Source organism: Eubalaena glacialis, chromosome 11 (genome assembly GCF_028564815.1).
Source record: "Eubalaena glacialis isolate mEubGla1 chromosome 11, mEubGla1.1.hap2.+ XY, whole genome shotgun sequence".
Taxonomy (NCBI): domain Eukaryota; kingdom Metazoa; phylum Chordata; class Mammalia; order Artiodactyla; family Balaenidae; genus Eubalaena; species Eubalaena glacialis.
In genome coordinates, this window is record NC_083726.1 from 4,327,019 (window position 1) to 4,352,504 (window position 25,486).

Here is a 25,486-nt window from a genome sequence, read left to right on the forward strand (position 1 = left end):
CCCGCAGGCAAGCACATCCCTGGGGTGCCTCTGGTGCCCTCCCACCCCCATGGCCAGGCTCTACGTTCCGGCATGTGCACCTGCATTACCCCCCAGGACCCCGTTGCCGTGTGTAAACACAGGGCAAACTGTCCGTCTTCCCTGAGACGGTCAGAGGGCTCTTTCTTATCACTGTGTCCCAGAGCCTGGCCCGAGCCTGACACATCAGAGGCTCAGTCGACATTCACTGAGTGAATCCTCATGGCGAGCTCCTCTGAAGGCCTCCACGGAGGGAGGCGGTGTCTGGAGACCACACCAGCCCTGGCACGTGGGCTGCACGAAGCAAGGCATACGGAGCAGCACCCCGTCCACAGCCCTCTGCCGGGCGCCGGGCGCCCGCTGCCCTGGACCTACCCGTGTGAAAAGGGAGCTGTGATGGCAGGTCTGCACTGCAGGCCAGGAGCTGCCTGGGGGCAGGGCACACTGAATGCTTTACTGCTGGGCTCCCTGGAGCTGGTCTGGGCGCACCAGCCCATCTGCCCCTCAGTCTCCAGGATGATGCTTCTGTACGCAAATAGCATCAGTCCCAACCCTCTACTGGCTCCCAAAGCCTAGGAGTTGAAGCCCCAACTCCAAGTACAGGCTCCTGCTCCCACCCTTTCAGCCCCTCTCTTGCCAAGCCGTCCACCACTCCAGCCAGAAAAACTTGGCTTTGTTCCTCAAAGGTCTACACTCCCCACTCACCTCCAGACGTTTCCGGAGGTTCTGCTCTGCCCTCCTCTCTCCGTGCTCCCCACTTTCACTAAGTTGCCTCCTACTGACCCCTCAGGACCCAGAGTGGAGTCACTGCCTCCTGGAGGCCCCCATAGCCCCACGCTTGGCACAGAATCAACACTTAATAGCTATTTGTTGAACAACTGTAACCCCTAAGAATAGACCCCCGAACTGAGAGCTGGGAATGGGCTGGAACGGTACCGCCACGTAGTCTGGGGACACGGAGGAGATGCAGAGGCAGGGAGGGGTCTACATTCCAAACCCCAAACCCACATCCCACCAAGGAGTGGCTCCTGCAGGCCAAGCTCTCAACTCCAGCAAGGGGGCTGCCTGGCAAGGAAGCTCCTCCAGACGATGGCCTCCCGCAGGACCCCTACGCCGGTTCCAAGCCGTGGGAGCGGCCACTCACCTTCAGGGCGGGTGAACTCGCGGAAGGTGGGCAGCGACACGACAGTGTGGGAGATGGTGTGCACTGGGTCCAGCACGCAGGTGACGTCATTGGGGCGGCAGGACTTGATGCAGCGGACAGTGTCTGTCTTCTCTTGGCGGAGCCTGAGGGGAACCACAGCACAAGAAGCGATGGGAAAGGTGGAACCAGCACTCCCACAGAGACTGGGGTCCGGGGAGGAGAAGCAGGTGGCCGGGCGGGACCACCTGTCCCAGAGATGGCTCCGTCGGAGACCCGCACTGGCCTCCGCAGCCCGGCTGCTCCAAGGGGATGCTTCTCTGCCCTTGCTGCAAACTGGACCAGAACCCAAACCCCCGAGACATGCCCCGGGTTCCGTCTGTCCCAGCTGGGATAAGCAAAGCTTTGCTATTTGCCAACTATACGAACTGAGCTTCAGTTTCTACAACTGCAAATCACATTCATTCATTCACTTGCTCAACAAGTGTGTTTTGAGCATCTGCTGAGTGTCAGGCACCAGGGACACCAAAGCAAACAAGGGAGACAGGGTCCGGCTCTCCTGGGGCCCCGGGTCGGGGGGTTGCAGGGGTAATAAATGAGGGAGCGTATGTAAAGCACCCAGCTTGGTGCCCAGCACAAAGCGGTCAAATCTCCAGTGTCACACGATGGACGGGGAGGAAGGAAAAGGGGCCCAAGTTTGTTACAGGTCTGGCCATATGTTTAAAACCTCTTTATCATAAAATAAAACACAAATGCAAGAGCTACACAAAACAAAGGTACCGTTGAATGAGTATTATAAGGCAAACCACTTTATAATCAGCACCCAGGTCAAGAAAGAGAGCTTCACCTGCCACCTGAGGCCCCTTCGTGGGCCCCAGACCCGTCTCAACCCCCTTGTGCACCCCCAAAGTAATTCCTGTCCTGACTATCCTAGCAATCACCTACCTGGGTTCCTTTACATCTGTGTCACATAAGTGTGCATCTCGAGACACTATCATTTAAACTTGTCCATTAAAAAATTTTTGTTATATCTTTCTTTTTTTTATTTATTTGGCTGCGCCGGGTCTTAGTTGCAGCACGTGGGATCTTTGTTGCGGCACGTGGGCTCTTAGCTGCAGCATGCGGGCTCTTAGTTGTGGCATGCTGGACCTAGTTCCCTGACCAGGGATCGAACCCGGGCCCCCTGCATGGGGAACGTGGAGCCTTACCCACTGGACCACCAGGGAAGTCCCTGTTATAGCTTTCTAAAGCCCTTTTTAACCTACAGGTTTCCTCTCCACTCCTTCATTTTCCATACAGTTTACCTGTTAGGGAAGCAAAGCATCTGAGCTTCCATAGCTTCCATAGCTTCTGGACTTGCTGACTGCATCCTCACGGTGCAGCCCAGCGTGTTCCCCTGACCTCTGCATTCCCTGCCCATTGGCAGCCGGATCCAGACGCCTGATCAGATGCAGACCCAGGCCCTTCAGCGAAATGACAGGTGGTCGTGTGTCTTCCATCGGAGGCACGTGGTGTCTGGTCATCTCCTTTCTGTGACGTCAGCAGCTGCCGATGCTCAGGGTCCAGATCCAGTGACTCATCGGGGACGGCACAATGCTGTGGTCCGAGTCTATAATTTCTTTTTCACTTGTTAGTTTGAATACTGCTGTAAAGAGATGCTTCCCCTCATACACTATCTGGTTACCAGGGGGTATAGTTCATAGAGGAAAAGCAAGATTAAGGCTTGATTCTTTCTTTGTGTTGACCTGTTTTCAGGATCATGAACTAGTGATCAGCATCCAGAGGTTATCAGTTGATTTTTTAAAAATATCAGTATGAACTCAGATTTAAACTATTTGATGGACTTCAACCCATTGCAATTATTATCCTTTACTGGAGCTCAAGTTTTCCCATCTTTGGCCAGAGGGTAAATCGGGTTAGCTCCCAAGTCCTTTTGACCTGGCCCCAGGAATCTCTGATGGTTCTCTTGCTGTCTGGCTTGACAAGGCGGTCCAGCCTCATCTTACACTTTTACTGCCCCAGCTATTTCTCCAAGAAGTGTTGGGCTTGTTTTTTGTTTTGTTTTGTTTTTTAGTAGAAAATGGTATTTCAAGACCACAATCTGGATACTAGGAATGCTCAGTCCTACTGAGTTGGTCATTGTTTCTAGGCTTCTTCAGTGGACATTTTTAAAGATAAACTACATCATGAATTCATACTGATATTTACAATTCAAAACAAGAACCACATAGTTTTTTACTTAATCTCTTCTATATACCAAAGGAATCTCCTTTTTTCCATATCAAAATCCTCGTTCTTAAGAACACAGGAGATAACAGAATATTCCATACTTATTTATTTAGTATATTTCATATTTGACCCAGTAGTCTCAGAATAACAATACTAAAATTACTACCACTAACATAATTAATTAGAATAATTTTTTTTTTGGATATGTTCTCTCTATTCTACCTACAATTTTTAAATAGATGTGCTATTTCTACATTGTCTGAGCCATTTCTTTCTTTTGTTTTTTTCTTTTTTTGCCACACCGCGTGGCATGCAGGATCTTAGTTCCCTGACCAAGGATCGAAACCGCGCCCCCTACGGTGGAAGCACGGAGTCTTAACTAGACCGCCAGGGAAGTCCCCATACTTCCCTTTTTTCTTATTGCACTCATTTAGTTGTAGTTCTATGAGTAACTATGTTTAGTGCTTGCATGTTGACAATTTCGCATGTTGATAATAGTTGGTGCCCTTTGTACAGGAAAGTCTGTTTTGTTGAGTATAAAATCCTTGGCTTACATTTTCTTGAATATCCTAAGTATTCATTTCCTTCTGGCATAAGTGTTGCTGTGAAGAAGTCTGATGATAATATAATTTTTTCCCATATAAATCACTTGCCGTTTTTGCCCAAATGCACAGGGATTTTTTTGTTTTCTCTTTGTCTTGGTGTTGGTTGGTCTGAGTCAATATCTTCAGGTATGTTGGGTGTTCTTTCAATATGGAATTTCAAATCTTTTTCTTAAAATTTCTGTAAAGTTTCTTGACTTATCATTTTTAGTATTTATTGTTCCCCTCCCTTGTTTTGGGTTAGTTCTTCGGGGATTTCTATTATCTGTATGTATGTTGGATCTTCTTTGCCTATCTTCAACATCTGTCACTTTCTCTTCAAGCCTTTTCATCTCTTTTGTTATTCATTTTTCAATTTATAAATTTTTTCTTTTCAACTTCTCCTTAAGTATTTATTTCTGAAATTGCTTTCTGCTTTAATTTTAAATTATTTCTTGAGTTCCATCACTTCATTTCTTGGTTTTTTCCTAATTCTGGCTTACATTATTCCTTCATTTTTGGTAATTTTCTCAATCCTTTTAGTTTGTTTTGATATAGGCTACAGTTTTGATCTAGTCTGTGAGCATATCTTCCTGGTGTACTTTCATTACCCAGAAGGATATCATTCTGTTCTTTATTCTCTTTTTTCCTACAATATCTTTTATGAGATTTAACCTGGATACTTTTGAGTTGATCATTTTTATGTGAAATTAGTTTTCCTGAAATTTGAGAAAGAGGCGTGGTTCACAGTGGTTTTTCAGACAGACCTCACTGATGTCTGTGCTGGACAGTTGCACACATCACTTCATTTAACCTTCACAGCTTTTTCCTCTACACCACACTGCCTCCTTCCTCAGCTAATAAAATGCTTTGTTTTTCACTTGGGAATTTTAGAACGGGGCTGGTATGCAAGACTTTCTGAGAAGAGGCTAGAGTAGCAAGCTGAGGAGCACTGACTCATCCCGGTAGCCCTGTCCCCTTCACAGCATGGGGCTGCACTTCTGAGAGCAGACTCCAGAGCCAGGCTGCCTGGGTTTGAACCCCGGGCCCACCTTACATCAGCATTGGGACTTTGGGCAAGTTACTTAACCTCTCTCTCCCCGATGTCTTCATTGTGAAATGAGGATCATAACAGCACTTTCCTCACAAGGCTCCGTGAGGGTTAGTTAAGTGCTTGGTACAGCACCTGGCTCACAGAAAGCAGTGTCCAGGTGTTAGCTGTCATCGTTGTTATTATTTTCATCAGCATAATAATGATAATCATAATTATTATCCTCCACCCTTGGGAGCTTGACTTAGTACAGTGACAGTCAGAAGGGCACACACATGGGAATTCCCTGGCGGTCCAGTGTTTAGGACTCTGCACTTTCACTGCCAAGGGTGCAGGTTCAATCCCTGGTCGGGGAACTAAGATCCCACAAGCCACAAAGCACACTGTGCTTTTTGGCACAGCCCCCCCCCAAAAAAAGTGCACACGCAGGTCCAGGAGTCGGAAGTGATGGCAGCTCTACAAACCCTCTGAACTTTTTTTCCCCATTTAAATCAAGATCCAAATGAACACTCAAGTACCTTCCAATGAGTGGAGAAACCAACACTTATTAACTGCCTACCACATGCCAGACGCTGCCTCGTGTGTAAGTAACTTCACGTAATGTTCAAAATAATCCAGGAAGTGGGCCTTGAAGCTCTGAAAGGCAAATGACTTATCCGAGGTCACAGAACTAGTAAATGGCAAGGAGGACATTAAAACTCTTGTGTTTTTGTTTGTTTGGTTGGTTGGCTTGGTTTGTTTTTTCTGCACTGTGTGATCTCAGCAGGATGATCCAGGAATACTGCTAAGTTGCCTCAAGGAACTGCAGGGAGGTGAGCAGTCAGGTAATTCAGATATCATCCCCCACATGTGCACTCAGGTACACACAGAGAAACATCAGAGGTGTCCTAAAATGGAACAGGCCACCTTAAGAGGCAGGGAGTTCCACAAACAAGGGCGAGTGCAAACAAAGCTGGAGAGTCAGTTGGTGGGAATGTTGTAGAGGGGATTCTGGCTTCTAAAGCCCCCGAGAATTTTCCCCCCATCTTAACACTCCTATGGGAAAAGTGCTTCTCTGGCCTGAATAATCTGGACCATGATAAAAGAATAACTGAATACATGATGAATCCCTGCTGTGTCTTGCTGATTTCACAGAAGAGGTGATATTTGAACTAAGCCTTGAAAATACTATCCACCCATCCATCATCCATCCATCCATCCATCCATCCATCCATCCATCCATCCATCCATCCATATGTTTATTCGGATGTTTACTGAGTTCCTTCCACAGGCCAGACATTCTGAAAGTGTAGAGAACACAGATACAATCCCTGCCTTCAAAAAGGCCCAGAGAAGTGGGGACGATAAAAAGTAACTATAGGGTAACTGCTCTGATGGAGTACGGCCAGCGCTAGAAGAGCTCAGATTCAGGAAAGGTTTCACTGAGGTGACTTCAGGGAGAATGGCAGTTTGCAGGAGGATGGCATGGCACATGCTAAAGCCAAGAGAAAGTGCATGCAGAGAAGGACCAGAGCCCTGCGTGACTGGAACACAAGCAAGGGGGTGAGCTAGAGCGGGGAGCAGGAGGGAGATGTAGCTGAAAAGATGGGCAGAGGCTGGAGCAGGCAGGGCCTCGAATGCCATTCCAAGGGAGTTGGGCTTCATCTGCTAGTGAAAGAATCATAGAAGTTTCTAAAGAGGGGAGGGACATAACCAGACTGGTCCTTCAGAGAGGTCCTCTGGCTTCAGCTTGGAAGATAGGAGACTGGAAGTCAGTCCAGACCAGAGATGCTCAGAGAGGGGTCTGGGAGACAGTGGGGGCTTGGAGATGAATGGCTAGGAGCATGCGTGTGTTCCCATGGCGAGTTAACCGCTGCCTCTGTCATAGGGCACTGGGCATAGTGTTAACTGTATACCCGTCCTCTCCACTAGACAGCAAGGTGGGCCCCTTCCCCACTTTCCTTCCATGTACTTGTAGGAAGGACCTTAGGATCCTCCAGTAACCTTTACTTGATTCCTCTTGACATTCTGCCTTCCCTTCACATTTCTGTTTGAAAACAGCGCCAGCAGCCACAGAAATGCTAGACATGTAAAGCAATGTTGGCAGGAAGTCATCCATTCCCTCAACAGACAGGGGTAGAGCACCTACTGTGTGCTAGGCCCTGCCAGGAGCTAGCGACACGGCACTGAATGAGACAGACTTGGTCCCTGCCTTCACGGAGACTTCTGGATGGTGGGGAAGACAAAAGTAAAACAGATAAATAGGAACTGCAAACTGTGATGAGCATTCTCTTCTGTCTATGAGAAAGACTGACAGAAGAATATAACCAAAGGATGTCAAGGGAGGCCCAGCTGAGATAGGAACATATAGGCTGAGGTTTAACCAACATTCAGGCCAAGGGTGCAAAAGCATGTGCAAAGGGCCTGAGGCAGCAAAGAGCTGGGCAGTGTGGCTCCAGGGAGGTGAGTGAGGGGAGAACAATTTGAGGTCAGGCTGGAGATGGACATTAGCACTAAATGATGCAGGGCCTTGAGAGGCACGTTGGGGACTTGGCTGGGATCATGGTGGAAGAGTCAAAGCTGTGTAGTCAGCAAACTGAGGTTCCAATACCCACTGTGTGATCTTGGGCAAATCACTCGCCCCCTCTGAGTCTCTCTTGGGATGAAACACCTGCCCCACAGGATGGGAAGTAACGCATATGAAGGACCTGACGCTGGCTTAGGGGTTCCCACGAGCAGCACATTCATCGTGCCGTCCTTTGCCTCTTCCTGGTACGAAGCTGAGAACCTTAGTGGAGGGAACCGACCTCACTTAGGTAAGGGCTGCATCCAAGACGCTGCGATTGCGTTCAGTGTTTTTCCACAAGTTCGGGCTTCCCATCAAGACAAACAGAAAGGGAGGTTTGAGTCTCATGATAGAGCTTTTTTGCCTCAGTTAAAGGCTCAGCTCCTGGTGACACAGTAAGGAAATGAAGCTGGGGCCAGTAGACCTGGCTCCTAGGCCCGGGTCTACCACAAATGGCCCACGTCACCTCGGCCAATCCCCTCCCCTTCTCTGGGCCTCAGTTTCCACATCTGTGAAGTGAGAGGGGACGGAGGTCAATCATCCCTGGGGGACCTCGTCACCTCGTCCTCTGGGCTAATAAACACAAGCGGAGGAGAGAGAATCGTGTCAGATGAAACACCCGAGCCTCGTTCTCTCCGGGCCTGGGGTCCAGCGGTGTGGAATGTGACCCCCACCAACGGGGGCCCCTGGGCGCACACTCCTCACGGAAAACACTCCTTGGTCACCCTTGGGGGCGCCAGGCGGTGCTCGGCTGCCCCCTCCCCACCAGGGACAAGCAGCACAGAGACACCCGACCGCGCCAAATAAAACCAAGGCACGCCAGCCATGCTGTGTGGGATCGCCCGCTGAACCTTTATTCGGATCCCGAGGGGAGGGTGAGGAAAGCAACAAGAGGGGGCCCCCCACGGCCCAAAGCGTGTGCTCAGAGCTCTGCGGACACAAAGATGTAAAGCTTGGCCACAAAGGAGCTGACGGTGCCGTGGCGCGAGAGGTCCATCCTGACGGTCAGGAGCAAGTCCCTGGGCTCGGGGACGGGCTTGGTGAGGGCCACCACCCCACTGTGGTGGCTCACCTTCTGGGTGGTGAAAAAGCCCTCCTCGTTGCCGCCGGTGATGGCCAGCTGCATGCTGTCCCCGGGGACGGCACTGGAGGGGCCCATGCGGAAAACCACGGCGGGCACTTGGATGTTGGTGGGGAAAGAGAGGTGGTAGTAGGTTATTCTCAGAGGCAGCTTGGGGCACTCCTGATTCTCATGGCAAGGCAAGCGCTCGCAGCGGCTGCAAGAAAAGTGGACAGAGAGAAAGAAGAGGGTTAGGGCCCATTCAGCAAGCGGAGAAACAACAGAGCATGGGGGCGGGGAAGCGGGGGCTCGCTGGGCGGGGCCTCCCGCCGCCCCTCTGGCCAATCAGCCAACGGGAAGAGCACCCCTCACTCACCTGTGGGAGGTGCCGGGGACCTCCGGGCCGCGGGCTCAGGCACTAGCCTCTTCCAACACCCTCAGGGGGCGCTGGGCGGCTGGGGTCAAGGGTCGTGCCTGGAGCGAGGTGTGTCCCCTTCTCACTGGCAGAGCCCCACCCCGGGCTGTCCTCACCAGGCACACCCTGCCCTCTGAGTGTCGTCCAGGCTCCTGGCTCCTCGCCCAGACAGTGGTCAAGGCGACACAGCGCTCCTGAGTGGGTTTCGGAGACGACCCCCGAAGTGAGTGTCTGCACGCCGGCAAGCCCGGCTGCTGCCGTCTACAGAGCGCTCGGCTATTGGTCATCACGCCTTCGCTAGTGTGATCACACCCGCGTGGGGATGGGGGCTGAGGGCCACTTTTCAGATGGGGAAACTGAGGCTGAAAGGGTCAGTGGCCTTCCTGAGGTCACAGAGTGTGTGAGGAAGCTAGATCTGCACTCAGGCAGTGAGGTCTGTTCCCCGTCTTCCCTCGCTAAGCCCTGTGCTCTACGCCCAGTTCCCCGTCTGTGTCCACAGGGCCAACCAGGGCTTGAGACGGAGATGGAGAGATGTTCTAACGTCCTGTGACAGGACGGGGACAGGATCTAACTTCCTGTGACAGGACAGGGACAGGTTCTAACGTCCTGTGACAGGACGGGGACAGGTTCTAACTTCCTGTGACAGGATGGGGACAGGTTCTAACGTCCTGTGACAGGATGGGGACAGGTTCTAACTTCCTGTGACAGCATGGGGACAGGTTCTAACTTCCTGTACAAGGATGGAGACAGGTTCTAACGTCCTGTGACAGGATGGGGACAGGTTCTAACGTCCTGTGATAGGACGGGGACAGGTTCTAATGTCCTGTGACAGGATGGGGACAGGTTCTAACTTCCTGTGACAGCATGGGGACAGGTTCTAACTTCCTGTACAAGGATGGAGACAGGTTCTAACGTCCTGTGACAGGACAGGGACAGGTTCTAACTTCCTGTGACAGGATGGGGACAGGTTCTACCGTCCTGTGACAGGATGCGGACAGGATCTAACTTCCTGTGACAGCATGGGGACAGGTTCTAACTCCCTGTGACAGCATAGGGACAGGTTCTAACTTCCTGTACAAGGATGGGGACAGGTTCTAACGTCCTGTGACAGGACGGGGACAGGTTCTAACGTCCTGTGACAGGATGGGGACAGGTTCTAACTTCCTATGACAGGATTATCAGGATAGGTTTTAACTTCCTGTGACAAGACGGGGACAGGTTCTAACTTCCTGTGAGATGATAAGAACAGGGCCTATCTTCTGCCTCCTGAACTCCAGGCCCATCACACTCTGAAGGCAACTGCCTTAGAAGCAGAGCCAAGGTGCAGAGCCCTACGGGACTTGACAGAGCATGTCCCAGGAAGTTCTGCCATCTTGACTGTGTCTGGATTCTCCAACCACGAGCATCTACTGTCCTAGTCTTCTATCATGCCTCCATTTCAACTTTTTTAGTTTTCATGCCTCTCGTTAGGTGACTAGGACTTATTTAGACTTGGCATTTATTGTGAGCGCTGTCTCTTTTTACATCCTATGTCCAGGATGTAAAATCCTTTCTTTCAGTTGGCCATTTACCACTCTGAGCTCTTAGAAAGGGCAGCCCTGGGAATGAGCTCCAGGCTAGTAAAGGTGGGTGAGGATCAGGAACACTGAAGAGGACGGTCCTGCATGGGAGGGGGCTCAGAGGCAGAGGGGAGAGGCAGGAAAGAAGGCGGGCATGCGTGCTGCTGAGGGGCAGCCCCCCCGCCAGAGACACCCAGGTCCAGGCCAGATGGGAGTGCGCCAGGTGACTGTGGAGAAACCGAGGGACGGGGCCTGGCCTCGTGCTGGGTACACTGGGGTTTCTGCTTCCCCAAGCTCACCTCACTGTCCCACTCGGTTCTCCTTACTCTACTGACGAAGCTCAGTGAGGACATGTAATTTGTCCACGACTCCACAGTCTCTACTAAATGCCAGAAGCAAAGTGGGCCTGTCTCACTTCAAAGCCTGTGTGTACACACACACACACACACACACACATACACACACACAAACACACACACACGCCCCAGCTGTTTCAGGAAGGGCCTGGTGGATCTGGCCAGCAGGTGGCGCCAGGGTCTCCTTCATGTGCGTTAAGTTTTCCCACGTTTCCCACATCCAAGGCCAGGATTTTGATTCGCCAGAGGATTAAGCCGGCATGGGTGGAAGGCAGGGAACATGAGGTGTGCATGAAGTTCTGGCATCACACACCAGAGAGCTGGATACTCCTTCCTCCTCAGTGGTCTCCACCCACCCCCAACCCCACAGGGTCACCAAGCGGAGCCCCCAAGCCCTTCCTCACTCTGGGCCTTTCTGGGCCTGGCTCATTTCAGACCGCTTGCTTCCCAAGGGTGGGGCTGTGGCTCTCTGGCTTCATCTCCAGTACCAACTCGACACCTACATGCTTTCTACCTGCACACGAGTAAATACGGGCCTGATTTTCCTGGTCAGTTCCAACATCAATTATCCTATCCTGCTCTCCCCCATACTTGTCGAAACATCTCAGAAAGCATAACAACTGCCTCTGGCAAACTGCCTGTCAGCCTGGGGACGGCAGCAAAGTCTTTGTTAGCCGGTGTGTCTAGACAGAGGAGGGGCCGTCGCCACTGCATCTATTACGGAGCAGAGGAGGCCCGGACCCCCGGGACCACGCACCTTGGTTTCCATCTCGACCCGCATGAGAGAACAATGTGCCCCGATTTTTCAGTTCAACGAATTTGATCAGGACACCCCAAGTTCCATGAAAATGCAATTACTGAAGGCCACCACACACCAGAGAAAAAAGGTCCTCAAGGCCAGTCCCTTCTCTTGGGAGGCACGGCCATTCTGGCCGCCCCCCAGGCTGTCTGATGCAGCCATCCCTGCTGGCACTTCCCTGACTTTCAGGCTCCTGTCATTCTGGACACAAGCCCCAGGAACCGGCCGGGGCAGGGCTCCACCCGCTCTGTCCACCCGCATTACCGCCTGGGGCCGAACAGCTGTGCCAACCAAGGCTGCCCAGCCTCGCTCTGGCTTCCGAGACCCCAGGTCTCAGGGGTCTGCCCCGCCGAGGGGGTAAAGAGGATGTTTTCGGCCCCACCCCAGGCTCTGGGACACTGAACGTTCCTCCCGTGGGGAGGAGGGAATTGTGTGCTCGGGATCTTAACAGCCCGGTCAGTCCGTGAGGCCCAGCCCTGTGGTTTGCGGCCCAGCCTGCTGGGCCATGTTCCAGTTACCACTGGCCAGAAGGAGGCTGTGTGGAGAGAGGGAAGGCTGAGGCCCAGAGACAGAAAGACAAAGAGACACAGAGAGAGAGAGAGACTCAAATCTTGCCTGTAAAAGCTCCCTTAATGTTAACCACAGAAGTGCCAGTTACTGGGTCCTTCCTAATGCAGCTTTTTAAAATTTTACAAATTGCTTTCAGAAGGTCAGATAGTAAATTCTTTAAGAGGATTTTTGTGGAGAAGGAAAAGGGCTGTAGAAAACTCCAGTCTGAGGGGTCTGCAGTGCTGAGAGAGGGTCGGCCCCTCCTCACCTTGAGCTCTGGCCTGTGTCCTGCCCACGTCGGTCTACATGACGTGTCAGTGCCCTGTCACCGTGCTTACCCTAAGCTAGCGGTGCTCCTGTGGTCCCAGAGTAACCCCCCCAACTGGGACGAGGCAACCAGGATGAGACCCCCTATGGCCCCTCAACCTGGGATTCCAGGCCCGGCCCTCACTTCCTGTGCCTGACGCTGGGCTCCTGGCTGGTCCATGATTCCTCAACAGGGTTAACAAAGGAGAAATTGTAACTAGACAGATTCGCATGTGCAGCAGGCAGGGCCCCAGGACCACAGAGCCCTTCAGGAGCCCATGTCTCGTTTTCCCATCTAAGGGCTGAGCGACCCTAGACCCGCCAGTCACACAGTCAGCCCATAGGCACACAGTCAGCCCATAGGCACACAGTCAGCCCACAGGCACACAGGCAGCAGCCGAGCAAGGGCTGCAGAGTTGCTCTGAGGAACCTCTGGATTCTGAGGACGGGAACAGGGTGGCTATTTGTCATCCTCCTCACCACCACTGTTGTCTGGGCACCAATGCGGGCCGTGGGCTGGGCACGTGGAGCGTTACTGCCAATCCTCATTAATCCTCCAGGCACTGACAAGCAGGGATTGTCAGCACTGTGTTACAGAGGCAAAAAGGGCCCTTGGGTGACCAAGACCCAAGGTCATGGCACCAAGGAACAGGAAAGCCAGGCCGGGAAGCCAGGATGGGACCCAGCCCTGGTTCCTTCTTCCTCCGGGCAGCCTCCCAGGCCATGCCCCAACCTGGACACCAGGGCCCACCTTCCCTCCATCCATAAATACTGGCAGTAAAACACGCCTTGGGGCGCCTATCCACACCCCCCAGGGCTGAACTCAGGGCAAGCGGTATGGAGGTGGCTCAGCCCCACAATCGCAGGTCACCCTACAGGAACCCAGGAGGGCGATATCACCGCCTCCTTTACAGCAAGAAGCTCACGGGACCTGGTCATGGTCAAGGTCAAGGGGCCTGGAACGGACTGAGCTTAGGAGGCAAACCTGAGCGAGCCGGACACCAAAGCCAGATCGTTCATCTCAATGCCAGACAGCATCTCCATGAGGCCCGAGAACAGCCACAGGGGCTCAGTCAGGACCCTCAGGGCGGGGACCACACCTTTTCCCAGCTCCACTCGCCTCCCAGCCTCTGCTCCGGCCGCTGGGTGGCGCTGGTGAGCGGCATGCTGGTCAATGGGGCCACAGTCTTCCCTGGAGGGGCTGCCTGGTGCCTCATCCTCCCCCTCTCACCTTGACTGCGGGTAGGGGCTCACTTCCTGCCCTTTTAATACAGAGAATGACGGAGCCCCCTCTTTATCATCCCCTGGGGGGCAGGCTGAGGAACCCATGGGATGGAGACAGACCAGGCCCTGGAGCATCAGTCCCTCGGTCAGCAGAACGTGCTTCCTCGCTGAATACCCCATATTCACGGCCAGGACTCCTCTGTTCCCCTTTAATGCAGCCCCGCTCCAATCCCACCCTTCGCTCCCTCTCCCTCTGCCTAACTCGGCCCCTCCTTCCCCCTTCACTCAAGCATCGCCAACTCCAGGCCCCCCTGCCTACCGTGCTCCCCGCCGGAGCCGGGGGGCCCTCCTTGGTCTCAGTACCCCTGCACTCTGCCCACTGCCGTTCTGCATGTGCTCCTCGGGGGCTCAGAGCAGGGGATGGGGGGCCTTTGTGGGCCCACTGTCTGCCCAGGTGCCTGCACAGGCTCACGGAGAACATTCCCCAAACAAGTAAATGACTTTCGCCGGCACTGTGGGGCGGCAAAGGATTCCACAACAAGCATCAGCGCGGTGGGGGGCAGGGGGCAACTTCAGCCACAACCTCAGGACACGACGCTAGCCTGCCGGCCTGCCCACCCGCAGCTTAGGAGGCGTGAAGACCCTGCACAGGGCAGCCTCCGCCCCTTTTGCTTTCGTGATCGTGTGTGAGTTATACATGGAGAGCAATCAGCCAGTCTTCCAGAATCCTCAGACCCAGACACAGACAAGGGCCTGGGAGTGAGGGAATGCAGACAGACAGCAGTGCAGCCTCAAATTAAGGATACGGATCTTTCTTCACGGCTCAGGGGAGCACCGACACTGCCCACTTAGCTGTTGCATAACCCACAGGCTCTTTGGAATGCTGGCAAACCCAGTTCTGGAGTGGCTTCTCCCTACCTGGCAAGCACGCCCGCTGGGGAAACTGAGAGGACCTGCGGGGGGCAGGAGCGGCAAGGCCGGGGGATGAACACCCCCAATGCCGGGAAGAACACTGGGGAGAACACTGGAGCCGTCTGAGCGTCTCCTGCTCTGGCATTTGGCCAGCAGGAGGCGGGGCCAGAACAGCAAGTGGACGCTGGGGCCTGGGACCCCACCCAAGATGGCACTGACCAGGGCCAAGGCCAAGAGGCCGAGTCTCCCAGGCAGCCTGGCTGTGTGCTGGCTTTGAGCACCTCCCGGGGCTGGAGGGAAGGGGTCACGCATCCACGCTCCTGAGATTGGCTCGCACTGTGGAGCTTTTCCTTAAACAACTGCCAGGGGCACGAAAGGAGTCCCATCTGATAAAATAAGGGATGGGGTCATGTGCGGCGAGATCAGAGGGTCCTCACTGCTCCCTGAAGAACAGGGCTCCTGGACACCCCAGCAGGATATATCCCGGTGGCCTGAGAGTGAGTGAGCGTACAGTGACATATGGACACACAGCTTCAAGCTGAGGACACAGAACCTTTCGTGCTGTTCCCACGCCGTCACTGGGCTGAAGAGAGTCTGGCTTTCAGGTGGGGTCATCTAACAATGACACCCCAACAAGTCACGTCGGCTCACCCAGAGTCATTGCTACCTTTATCTGAGTCAGCAGGTTCTGCCATCTGCATGTCACAGATGAGGAAACTGAGGCCCAGAGAAATGTCCCTTGCCCAAGCCTTCACCCTGGGGACCGAGAGGGCCGGGGTTTCTCCCTGGCTCCACGCACAGGCGAGTCTGGGAGCAGGCCTGCCGACCTTGAGCCCATATGAGGTCACTACCATCACTTTCTGCAACCAGTCTCATTGGCATTTAGGTGCCTGAGAACCAGGGATCCTTGAGTTTCCCAAGACCCACGTGGGAGGGCACGGCTCATTAACTACCCGCCCAGGCCGGGAGCCGGGCCCCCAGGAAAGCCAACACAGACAGACAATCGCGGGGACCGAGGGACTTACGTGTCTGCGGAGCGGCGGTAGTTCTCGGGACACTCGAAGGCCAGGCAGCGGAAGCCGCCCTGGATGTTGAAGCAGGTCTCGTTGATGGAGCAGTTGTGGATGCCGGTCACACACTCATCAATGTCTGCAGGAGATCCCAAGGCAGCACGGTGAAGGCCAAGGCCCCCCAGCCGTCCCCATCCACAGACAGGGGTGCCCAGGCCTCCCATCAACCAGGGTCAGGGGGGATCAGGCCATCCTTGCCCTCCATTGGCTGCTCTCTGGAGCAGAGCCCTGTGCCAGTGTTTTTACTTATAGGAGATTATATTTAACATACCTATTATTCACAATCCCAGGAGTAAGCATAATAATGATAATGGCAAACACTATATGACAGCCCTTAAAGTGTTTTGCAGCAAACACCTGCTTCTCATTATAATTAAATGAGGCAAGTACTGTTATTATCCTCATTTTAGGGAAGAGTCATAGGGGTTAAGTGACTGGGCTAAGGTCACACATTTTGTAAGTGGCGGAGTCGAGCTTTGAACCCAGGCAGCCAGTGCCTCTCTGAGGCTCCCGAGTTGCATCAGCCTTACCTCACGTGCCACTAGTAACATCCTAGGAGGGAATGAGCAGAAGCCGCTAGCCCCCACATTACAGACGAGGAAACTGAGGCTTAAAGGGATTCTATGCTGGGCCCAGGGTCCAAAGTCAGTGACTATCTGGACTGGACCGGAACCCGGCCTGGGGCATGTCACGAGGTCACCCTGGACATGGGGAGCCGTCCCCTTCCCACAACTGACCGGAGCAGCCAAATGGTGGGCCCAGGGGATGTCACCGTGCCAGAGGCATCTGTTAAGAGATGCCAAATCCTGACCATTGGTGGCAAAAACAGCACTCCCCAAAGGCTGAGGCTCAGGAATGTGTTTTCACTGTGTCTGGCAGGACCCCAGCCTGCGGTGAGGGCGCCTGGCCAGGTCATCTGCTTCGTCAGAAATGTGAAAACAGAGCAACTTCCATCCGGAGCTCTGGACGCGCTGAGCGGGTCCCTCCCAGGAAACGCCACAGCTCCTGCCCGCCTCTGATCAAAGTCTTCAAACCCTTCTTCATGACCAGAAAGGACATCTGCAGGACCCGGGCCCCCCAGAGCCTCTGGGCCACCAGCCCCACGTGGGGACTCATCAGGAGGGGCCGGACAGGGCCAACTTCTGACTCAGCTTCTGCGGCCATTCCCGGAGGTGAGGCCCACGCGCCCGTTCCAGGGTCGCTCCTTCACAAACATCTACTTAGCACCCCCCTCAGGAACCAAACGGACGGTTACAGGACGCTGATGACCCCTGGAGCGTTCTTAGAAATGGGAGCCTAGTACAACAGGATGGACGCCGCTCGCCCCTCGTTTAGCCGACCCCCCGGGCCCCCGCGGCACCCTCCAGCCATAGTGTCCCTAAATACAGAGACCTCTGGGTCGTCACACACCCTGACCAGGCCCATCCTCTCGCCAAGTGGGGGTCGGCACCCCGGGACAGAGGCCTGTGCCATCTGCCCACTGCTCTGCCCTTAACACCCAGCAGGGCCTGGGTTTGTCGAGTGACTGAACGAAAGACTAAACGGCAGTGCTATGCTATGGGGTCTTCCGGGCACTGACGTCCTGTGTCCTCCATGGTGGGCATCTTCCTAAAGGCTGTCAGTCCCACTTCGGGCCCTCTTGGGGCTGCCCAGGGCAGGGTGGGAGGCTCAGAACCCCCGGCGGACAAGTGTGCCCGGGTATGGGAGACCAGGGTGCCCGTGGAACCCAGGACACACCCAGGATGCAGAGCTGTTCCCTCTCCGAACGCACCCCGTCTGTGGTGTGGCTGCCAGGCCTCAGCCCCCCAACACCGCAGAGTCCCAAGCCGGCCTGAGACACCCCGGAGTGCCACCCCGCTCACCTTGGCAGTTGCGGCCGTTGGGAGCCAGCCTGTATCCGGTCGAGGGGCAGCTGCACTGGAAGCTTCCAGGGGTGTTGAGGCAGCGGTAGGAGCAGATGTGGCCCCCGGTGGGCAGGGCGCACTCGTCGATGTCTGCGACGGCAAAGCCCACCCTCAGCGTCTGTGCGGACCCCGGCTGGGCTACACCCCCCGTGGTGGGCTGAGCTGCGGCCTGGAGGGCAGCCGCACGGGACAAGCCGGACACGGCGCGGGGGGCCTCAAAGTGCTGCGGCTGGGGCGGCCTCAGAGACCATCACGCCAGAAGGGGAAACTGAAGCCCAGAGAGGGTAAGAGCCTAGCCTAGGGCCACACAGCAAGTTCATGGTGTGAAGTGTGCACGTGGAAGGGGAGGAGGGAGACTGAGGAACCGGTGGCGGGGGGCGGTGCCCAAGGCTTCAGAATGACACACGTAGTGGTGCCCTGGCTGGCTATATCCTAATGCTGATTATTATAAATGTGCTAATAACAAACACACCTTATATAGAAACAGTAATAATCTTAACAAGAGTCGTCCTTTGAGCACCTACATTGTGCCAGGCACATATGAAGTGCTTTTGAGTCATCATTTGGATTCATCCTTTGACAACCTGGTGTGTGTGGGTTTAACCCCCATGTTACAGAGAGGATGGTCCAGGCCCAGGGAGGGGCTTTTAAAAGGCCAGAGGCAGAGCTGCGAGTCAGGGACGTGGGCGGCCCCTGAGCCCCCTCCTCACCCATTCCTCACCCACCACTGCCCTGCTCAAGGTCCCGGCACACATGGCGATCCCCACTGTCATGTTTCATTTTACTAAAGAAAAATCTGTGAGTGGCTTTGCACCTTTACAAACTTCACTCTCAACGATGGGATGGGTACAGTGCATCCAAATAAATCTCAGTTAGAGGGAAAAAAAAAAACCACCCGGCAGCCAGAAGGAGATGGGGGACGGGGATCAGGGGAGGGGTGCTTTTGCCCTCAGCCGAGGGGGGAGCCCTCACCTTCGCAGGTGACCCCGTCCACGTCACTGAGCTGGTAGCCTCGCCGGCAGTAACACTGGTAGGAACCGTAGACGTTGGCGCACTCCTGGCTGCAGGGGCTGCTGCTACACTCATTCACGTCTGAAAGAGAGGGTCCCCGGGTCGCCGCTCAGTGCTGGCGGGGCCATGACCTCCCTCAAGTTAACACACACACAGAGGCAGAGGTTACCACGTGTAGGGCCAGGGACCTGCCTGGAGTTGCCCCAAGGGAGAGAGGTCCCACTCCAGCCCCTCACGGCTGGAGGATCTGGCATCTCCCCACACCCACCGCCTGCTTCAAGCCAGACTGACTCTGGGCTCTTGCTCCTCTGTTCCCTTTGCCTAGAGCAGAGATCAGTGAACTTCTGGCCCACCACTTGTGTTTGCAAATAAAGTTTTATTGGTACGTGGCCCCGCTTATTCATTTACTATGGTCCATGGCTGCTTGTGCATTACAAGGGCAGAGTTGAATAGTCGCAAAAGAGATGTAGCTGGCAAAGCCTAAAATATTTACTACGTGGCTTTTAGAAAACAGTTTGCCAACCTCTGACCTAGAAGTCCCTCCTCATTTTTGTTTACTGCTAATTCTTAGCAGGGCAGGAGGGGTGAGCAGCCGAGAATGTCCGTTAGCCTCTCACCCCGAGTCTCATCCCTGCAGCCCCACACGCCTGGCCTGGCTGCCACCTGTTCACTTGCTCACCTCTGCTCAGTGTGGTTTCTTACATCCTAGAGACACTCCCTGAAGGCAGGAACCATGTTATTGCTACACATCTGGGGCGGCGGGTGCTTTATAAGTGCTTAGTGGAATAATACTGCAAGGCTGGCCAGGCCCTGGTTTTGTGTCCACAATACTGTCCGCTAACATAGATATGAATACCTACTATTCAGCCGTTTAGGAGTGACCAGGGACAGCACTAGCCACGAATGATAATAACAATGATACAAGCAGTCTCCATATCACAAGTGTGTCATCTCACGCTGGGCACCGTGACAAACCCTTGACAGGCTTCATCTTGATTCACCCTCACGACCCCCTACAAGGTGGGTCCTACTATCCCCCTTTTACAGATGAGGACACTGAGGCCCAGAAATGCTGAGTTACTCCTTCAAGGCCGTAAATGTGACAGAGCTGGGATGCGAACCCAGGCCCGAGGAACCACCATGCATGAATCTTGCTCCTTGCCATTACATGTGTGTGTTGGGTCTGGTTTTTGGGGACAAATCCCAGAATCTCAGGAGAAGCTTCGGACCCAGGAGTCCATCACACTGTCCATGCTCCAGGTTGAGAATTACACACTGGGGTGCATCCTGGCATATCTGACTTTTGTGATCATCCTTCTTAATCCAGAAATTTAAGACCTGCCATGTCTTGAGTGTGGCTCTACAGGTTGCCCCTGGGCACTGCGCTGCAAAGAAGGGAGCTCGATGGGCAATGTGAGGGATTGCCGAGGGGGGTCAGAAGCTCTCAATTTCTGCTGACCTCATCACCTAATTCCCGTCGAAGATGTGACATCCACTGAGCACCTACTATGTGCCAGGCCCTCTCCTCATTTCAGTCCATCCCATCAGAGGGGGTCAGTGTTATCTGACAACCCCAAAACTCTTGACACTAATGACTCGGTCCAACCCGCCCCCCAACCCAGAGACCTGACCAAACTTTAGCCCAAGACCATGACCCTTGAAATGCCTGCCTGGGAAAGCTTGATGCTGCCAAAGAATTTCCTGTGTATTCCAGCCAACACCAGAATACAGGCCCTGACCTCCCTTTTTCTTAGAAGCATTTACTTTAGAAAACCTGCAGATGTAAATTCTTTCTGTCCCTTTGAGATGTATCTTCTGCAACCCAGGTCCTTTTAAGGTGGGAACCAGGTCTTTGAAATGCGGTCATCAAGGGGAGGCCCCACCCGCACCCGTCTCCCAGACTCTGCAGGAGGCTCAGAGCCAGTGAGAAGACACAGCTGGCCTAATCCCACTGACCAGCACCCTTAATATCCTTCAGAACTATTCCTTAGCAGGCCCCAGCATTTAAAAAACCCGCACCTTTTTTTTTGGTGGAGTTGAGACCAATTTATGCTGAAGTCTCTCTCCCCTATTGCAGTAGTCTAAATAAAATCTGTCTTATCACTTTTAACAAGTGTCCAGCTTTTGTTTCTCTCTGGCATAAACAACCCCATTTCCCCTGTGAGGACAATGAGGCAGGTGAGGTCAGCCACTCCCCAGGGTCATGTGAGTAGGCAGTGGGTCAGACGCCCCCAAACCCCACACTCTCAGCCACCTCCCACACGGCTTCTGCAGCCAACTTGTCCATCCCCACATGTGCACAGGTGTTATCACCCCCTCCAGGGCCCAGGAGAAACTGGGGAGGGCAGTCATCTCTGACAAGCAAGCTTTTAGAGGCCCTTCCCCTGCTAATACGTTGTTTGATATGCTCTAGGGCACAATTGTGAGTCGGTCCCGTGCGGAGCTGCAGGGAGAGTGGTGGTTTCCCCAGGAGGTGGGCAACTTGAGGGAAGGGGCGCGGATGCAGTCACAGAGCTCCTGACCCTGCCCCGCCCTGCCCTGCCCTCACCTTCACAGGACCGGCCGTCAGAGGAGAGCCGGAAGCCCGTGGTGCAGCTGCAGTAGTAGGAACCAGGCGTGTTCTCGCACTTGTGGCCACACAGGCGCCCAGGGTAGCGCCGGCACTCGTTAATGTCTGAAACAGAGCAGGAGGTGGCTCAGGCAGCGTCCTCCCTGGGCAGTGCTGCCCGTGGTGGCAGCTCACGACCTTTGTCCCCCACTTCCCCTGGCTTCCTCTCCAAGAGAAAGAACAGTGACTTGTCCCAAACACACGGGAAGTCAGCAGGGGAGCTGGGATGGCCCCCGCCTGTCTGCCCTGTGCTCCTTCCACGAAGGCACACCTGGGCACGTTCCCACCCGCCAGTCCTCCACTCCAGAGCCCGAGAGAGTGCCCTCCAGGATCTGACAAAGGTGCCGTGGGGCTGGGCGGGGCAGGTGCCAGGCTCCCCTGAGCACCCTGGTTTGGGGATGGCTGGCGTCCACCAGCAGGACCTGTCCTAGCCCCTGGTGTTCGGGCCACCATGCCGTCTTGGGTTCTCACTGCCCTGGGCGAGCACACGGCTCTGGGCCCTGCAGCCCTGCAGGTCAGCAGGAATCTCTGGGAAATCACTAAGACTTTGGGGCATTTGTAGAGCTGGCTGGAGCCTCATAAACACTCAGAGGTCCTAGGGCAAGCAGAGCACCTGTTCTACAGGTAAGGAATCTGGCTCATGCCCAGGAGGGCCTCCCCAGGAGCCACATGACTGGCAGCAGCAGAGCCGGAACTAGAATGGGGGTCTCCCGATCGGGGTCTCTTCTCTGGGGCTGCCTGCACTTGGGATTTTCAGAGGTGAGGAGTAGAACACGGTCACTCCAGGGTGCCCCAGACTGGGTTCTCCTTGATGTCATCTGGCAGGGCCCCCTGCAGGGACACCCACGTACCCACACACGTTCTGCTGATGCCGTCAAAGTAGTAGCCGGCCTTGCACTCGCAGCGGAAACTTCCAGGGGAGTTCACACAGAGATGCCCCGGCCCACAGGGCTCAGAGGGAGGCGAGCACTCATCCACATCTTGCAAAAGAGAAAGACATGGTGAAAAACCTTTAGTGTGTCGGGGATTTTTTGCCCTAAGATGATCAGAAAGGAAGGCAAGGAAGGAGCCAACTAAAACGTAATTGACAAAGTGGCATCGTTTAATTCTTAACCCGTTTTCATAGAGCACCTACTATGTGCCAACTCCATGCTGGCAAGATAGCTGACCCAGACGCAGCCTCTACCCTTGGGGGACTCCTGCTCCTGTGGGCCAGCAGTGACCCTAGTTAAGGCAGGAAGTGCCCAGTGACTGGGGAGAGGCTGAGGAAGTGCTCTGGGCGTTACAGGGAGGAGACTCCTCTGTGTGGCAGGGATCTGGGCAGGCTGGGCGCACAATGCCTTTGCCTGAATCCAAAGGAATGTAGGTGAAGAGGGAAGCATGTAAGAGCAAAAACCACACAGAGAGGAAAGGGCAGGGCTTGTTGCAGGAGCAGCAAGACCTATTTCACCTGCATCATAAAGTTTGTGAGGTTGGGGCCAACTCAGGAGGACTGACTTGTAAGCAGAGGGCATCTGTCCTCTGTCTGCCGCCAATGGGGAGCCATCACCGATGGGGGCTGTGAGCAGGGAGGCACGAGAGAGCTTTCAGCTCAGGATGAACCGGACAGACTGAAGGGGCAAAGCTGGTGGCAGTGGGTGGGTTGGCATTCTACTGCAATGGTCCAAGCAATAGCCAGTAAAGACCTATGCTTGGAGATCAGCAATGGGATGGACGGACAGGTGCAAACAGCTTCCTTTGGGGATCTGCTCTCTCCTTCCAGGGAAGGGAGAGTTGTGCTGGGAGCAGACCGAAAGTCCATTTCAAATAGGTTTTCTTTTTTTAATACCAACCAACACAGCGGGTCCCCTCCTCATTGAGATGGTAGCCACGGCCACAGTTGGGCACGTTCTTCTGGCATGTGTAGGAGCCCTCCGTGTTGATGCATGTCTGCCCGACAGGGCATGGGGCACTGATACTCAAACACTCATTGATATCTACAGGGGGAAAGATGGAGACAACGGGGTTAAACCCGGAGGGCTTCCCAAAACCCAACCCCTGGATCTCCAAAGAAATCCCATTTCCCTCCTCTTTATAAAACCACAAATGCAGTTACGACGATGCCCTCGCCCTGGACCACACAGCAGCCTCCCAACTGGCTCCCAGGTTTCAGCAACATACCACAATGTAACAACCCCTCCCCGGTCCATCTTCCTGCCCCTAAACCCTCAACACTTCCATCTTCCACTGCACCGAATCCGAAGCTGCCTGCCTGTGAGTCCCACACGGTGAACTTGGCAATTCAGGTGCCGTCCTGTGTCCACATACTCCACACGGTTAATGAGTGTCTTCCCTGAGCTGAGCAGTGGCGGAGGGACACTGAGGTGGCCGCCCCCTCGGTGCCGGCACTCGTGCTCTGCGCTCCTCCAGTGACTGGCTGGCCCCCGTACCCCACTCCCCAGCCTCACTCGGGTCCGTCTCTCCTGCAGCCCAGGCTCCAGCCCTAGCCTCCAGCGGCCACTCAGATCCCACCTCTGTGCCACGGGGCACACAGTTCCTCCCTGGGAAGCCAGCGCCCCTGTCTGCCTGGTGAACACGCCTTTCTTACAGCTTGAGCGCGACCTTCTCCCACATCCCCACCCCCATTCCGGGCTCCACGGGGCCTGTGCGGACTCGCGCCCCCGGGAAAGGGCTGCTCTAAGCTCTCCGCACAGTGGCTCCCTCCCCGACTGGACACACCTCTGATGGAGGACCGTGGGGTGTGCATTCCCCTTTGATGAACACACGCCCGGCGAGTGTGAACCAGTAAACCAAGAAGGAAAACTGGGTTACACATCTGTTCGCTGCTCACACTCAGATTCAATGCCAAACCGCACAGATTGAACTTCCTACCAGGAGTATTCTCCCAAAAGGACCTCAGGTTTCAAGAATCACTTATAAACATCTAGGGGGGCCAAGAGAAGGGGGTGATGGTAGAGGACCAGCTGTACTTCTCCCCTCGCAGCCAAGCCCCACCCTCTTCGGACAAATGGGCAGCCCGACTCCCTCCTCATCCTGGTGCCGGCCTTTGTCCTGCCGGTCTTGCAGTGCAGCACTTTACAGTTTACAAAAGCTTTCACCTCCAGTACTGCCCTGCAAGTTAGGCAGGACGGGGATTATTATCTGCATTTTATAAACAGGAAACTCCCCGAGCCCAAGGCTGGGACCCACTCAGGTCTAGAATCAGCGTCTCCCGCCTCCCGGCCGGGACGAGGGCCCCTAAATCTGGCGTGGGCGAACCACAACCCGCCAGCCAAATCCCACCCACTGCCTGTTTTTGTAAATTCAGTTCTACTGGAGCACAGCCAGGCCCATTCCTTTATGTAGTGTCCACGGCTGCTTCCATGTGGCTGTGACAGAGACCCTACGGTCGATGAGGTTGATATTTACTCTCTAGCCCTTCTCAGAAAAAGCTTGGCCCTGTGTCAAGAATTAATGCAGTGTTTAGAACTTTTACCACTGCCTTCCCCCAAGGCTCATTCGCTACTATCGGATCCACAGTTCCCAAACCCTGTGCCGTGGAACACTGGTACCCCTTGAGATGTCACGTGCTCCACAGAGAGGGGAGCCCCCCAGCCTGTGAGCTCCACGCGGTAAGGAGCCGGTGATCAATGAGTGAATGAATGAATGGCAGAATGAACAAACAGAACAAATAAATAGAAAAGGTCCGAGGAGTTTGGGAACGCATTGTACAATCTCTCCTCTTTGGGGCTCACATGGGAAAAGCCTGGATGATCCCAGCTGTCAAGGGCCCCGCTCACTTGGTTTAACCCAATGACCACAGAACCCAGGACCCCCAAACATCCTGAGACCAGAAGGGATCAGCGTGTGGGAAGCCCTGTGCCGGCCTCTTCTCTCATCCTCACTAAAGCAGAAAGGAAGATGGGCCAGGGGAGGGAATTAGAAGAAGAAGAAGAAGAAGTAGAAGAAGAAGAAGAAGAAGAAAGAAAACCTAGAGAAGATATGATAGTCGCAAGGCCCTCGGTGACCAAACCTCAAGGTCCTAGAACATTCTATGTTTTGTAACAGGGAAAGAGGCCTCTGCTTTGTAAGACCCTTTCCTGCCCTTTGCTCTGGTCCCCCGGGTGGAGCCCTGCAGCTACAGGGCCGCCTGCTGCGTGGCCGGAGGG

General features: G+C 54.4%; 1 protein-coding gene across 2 annotated transcripts in view; it reads right to left on the bottom strand.

The window, feature by feature from the left end:
• FBLN1 (fibulin 1) overlaps window positions 1-25,486 on the bottom strand; it is an 80,604-nt gene that overhangs the window by 20,005 nt on the left and 35,113 nt on the right. The window contains exons 9-15 of one of the 2 annotated variants that reach the window (XM_061204250.1): window positions 23,171-23,314; window positions 22,190-22,318; window positions 21,279-21,404; window positions 18,692-18,811; window positions 17,678-17,809; window positions 15,771-15,894; window positions 1,163-1,305 (exon numbers count right to left, since the gene is read on the bottom strand). In XM_061204250.1, coding sequence (XP_061060233.1) covers window positions 1,163-1,305; window positions 15,771-15,894; window positions 17,678-17,809; window positions 18,692-18,811; window positions 21,279-21,404; window positions 22,190-22,318; window positions 23,171-23,314 — 918 coding nt within the window. Of the gene's footprint in view, window positions 1-1,162; window positions 1,306-8,391; window positions 8,843-15,770; window positions 15,895-17,677; window positions 17,810-18,691; window positions 18,812-21,278; window positions 21,405-22,189; window positions 22,319-23,170; window positions 23,315-25,486 lie in introns of those variants that run through there. The other variant, XM_061204251.1, reaches the window with a different exon arrangement.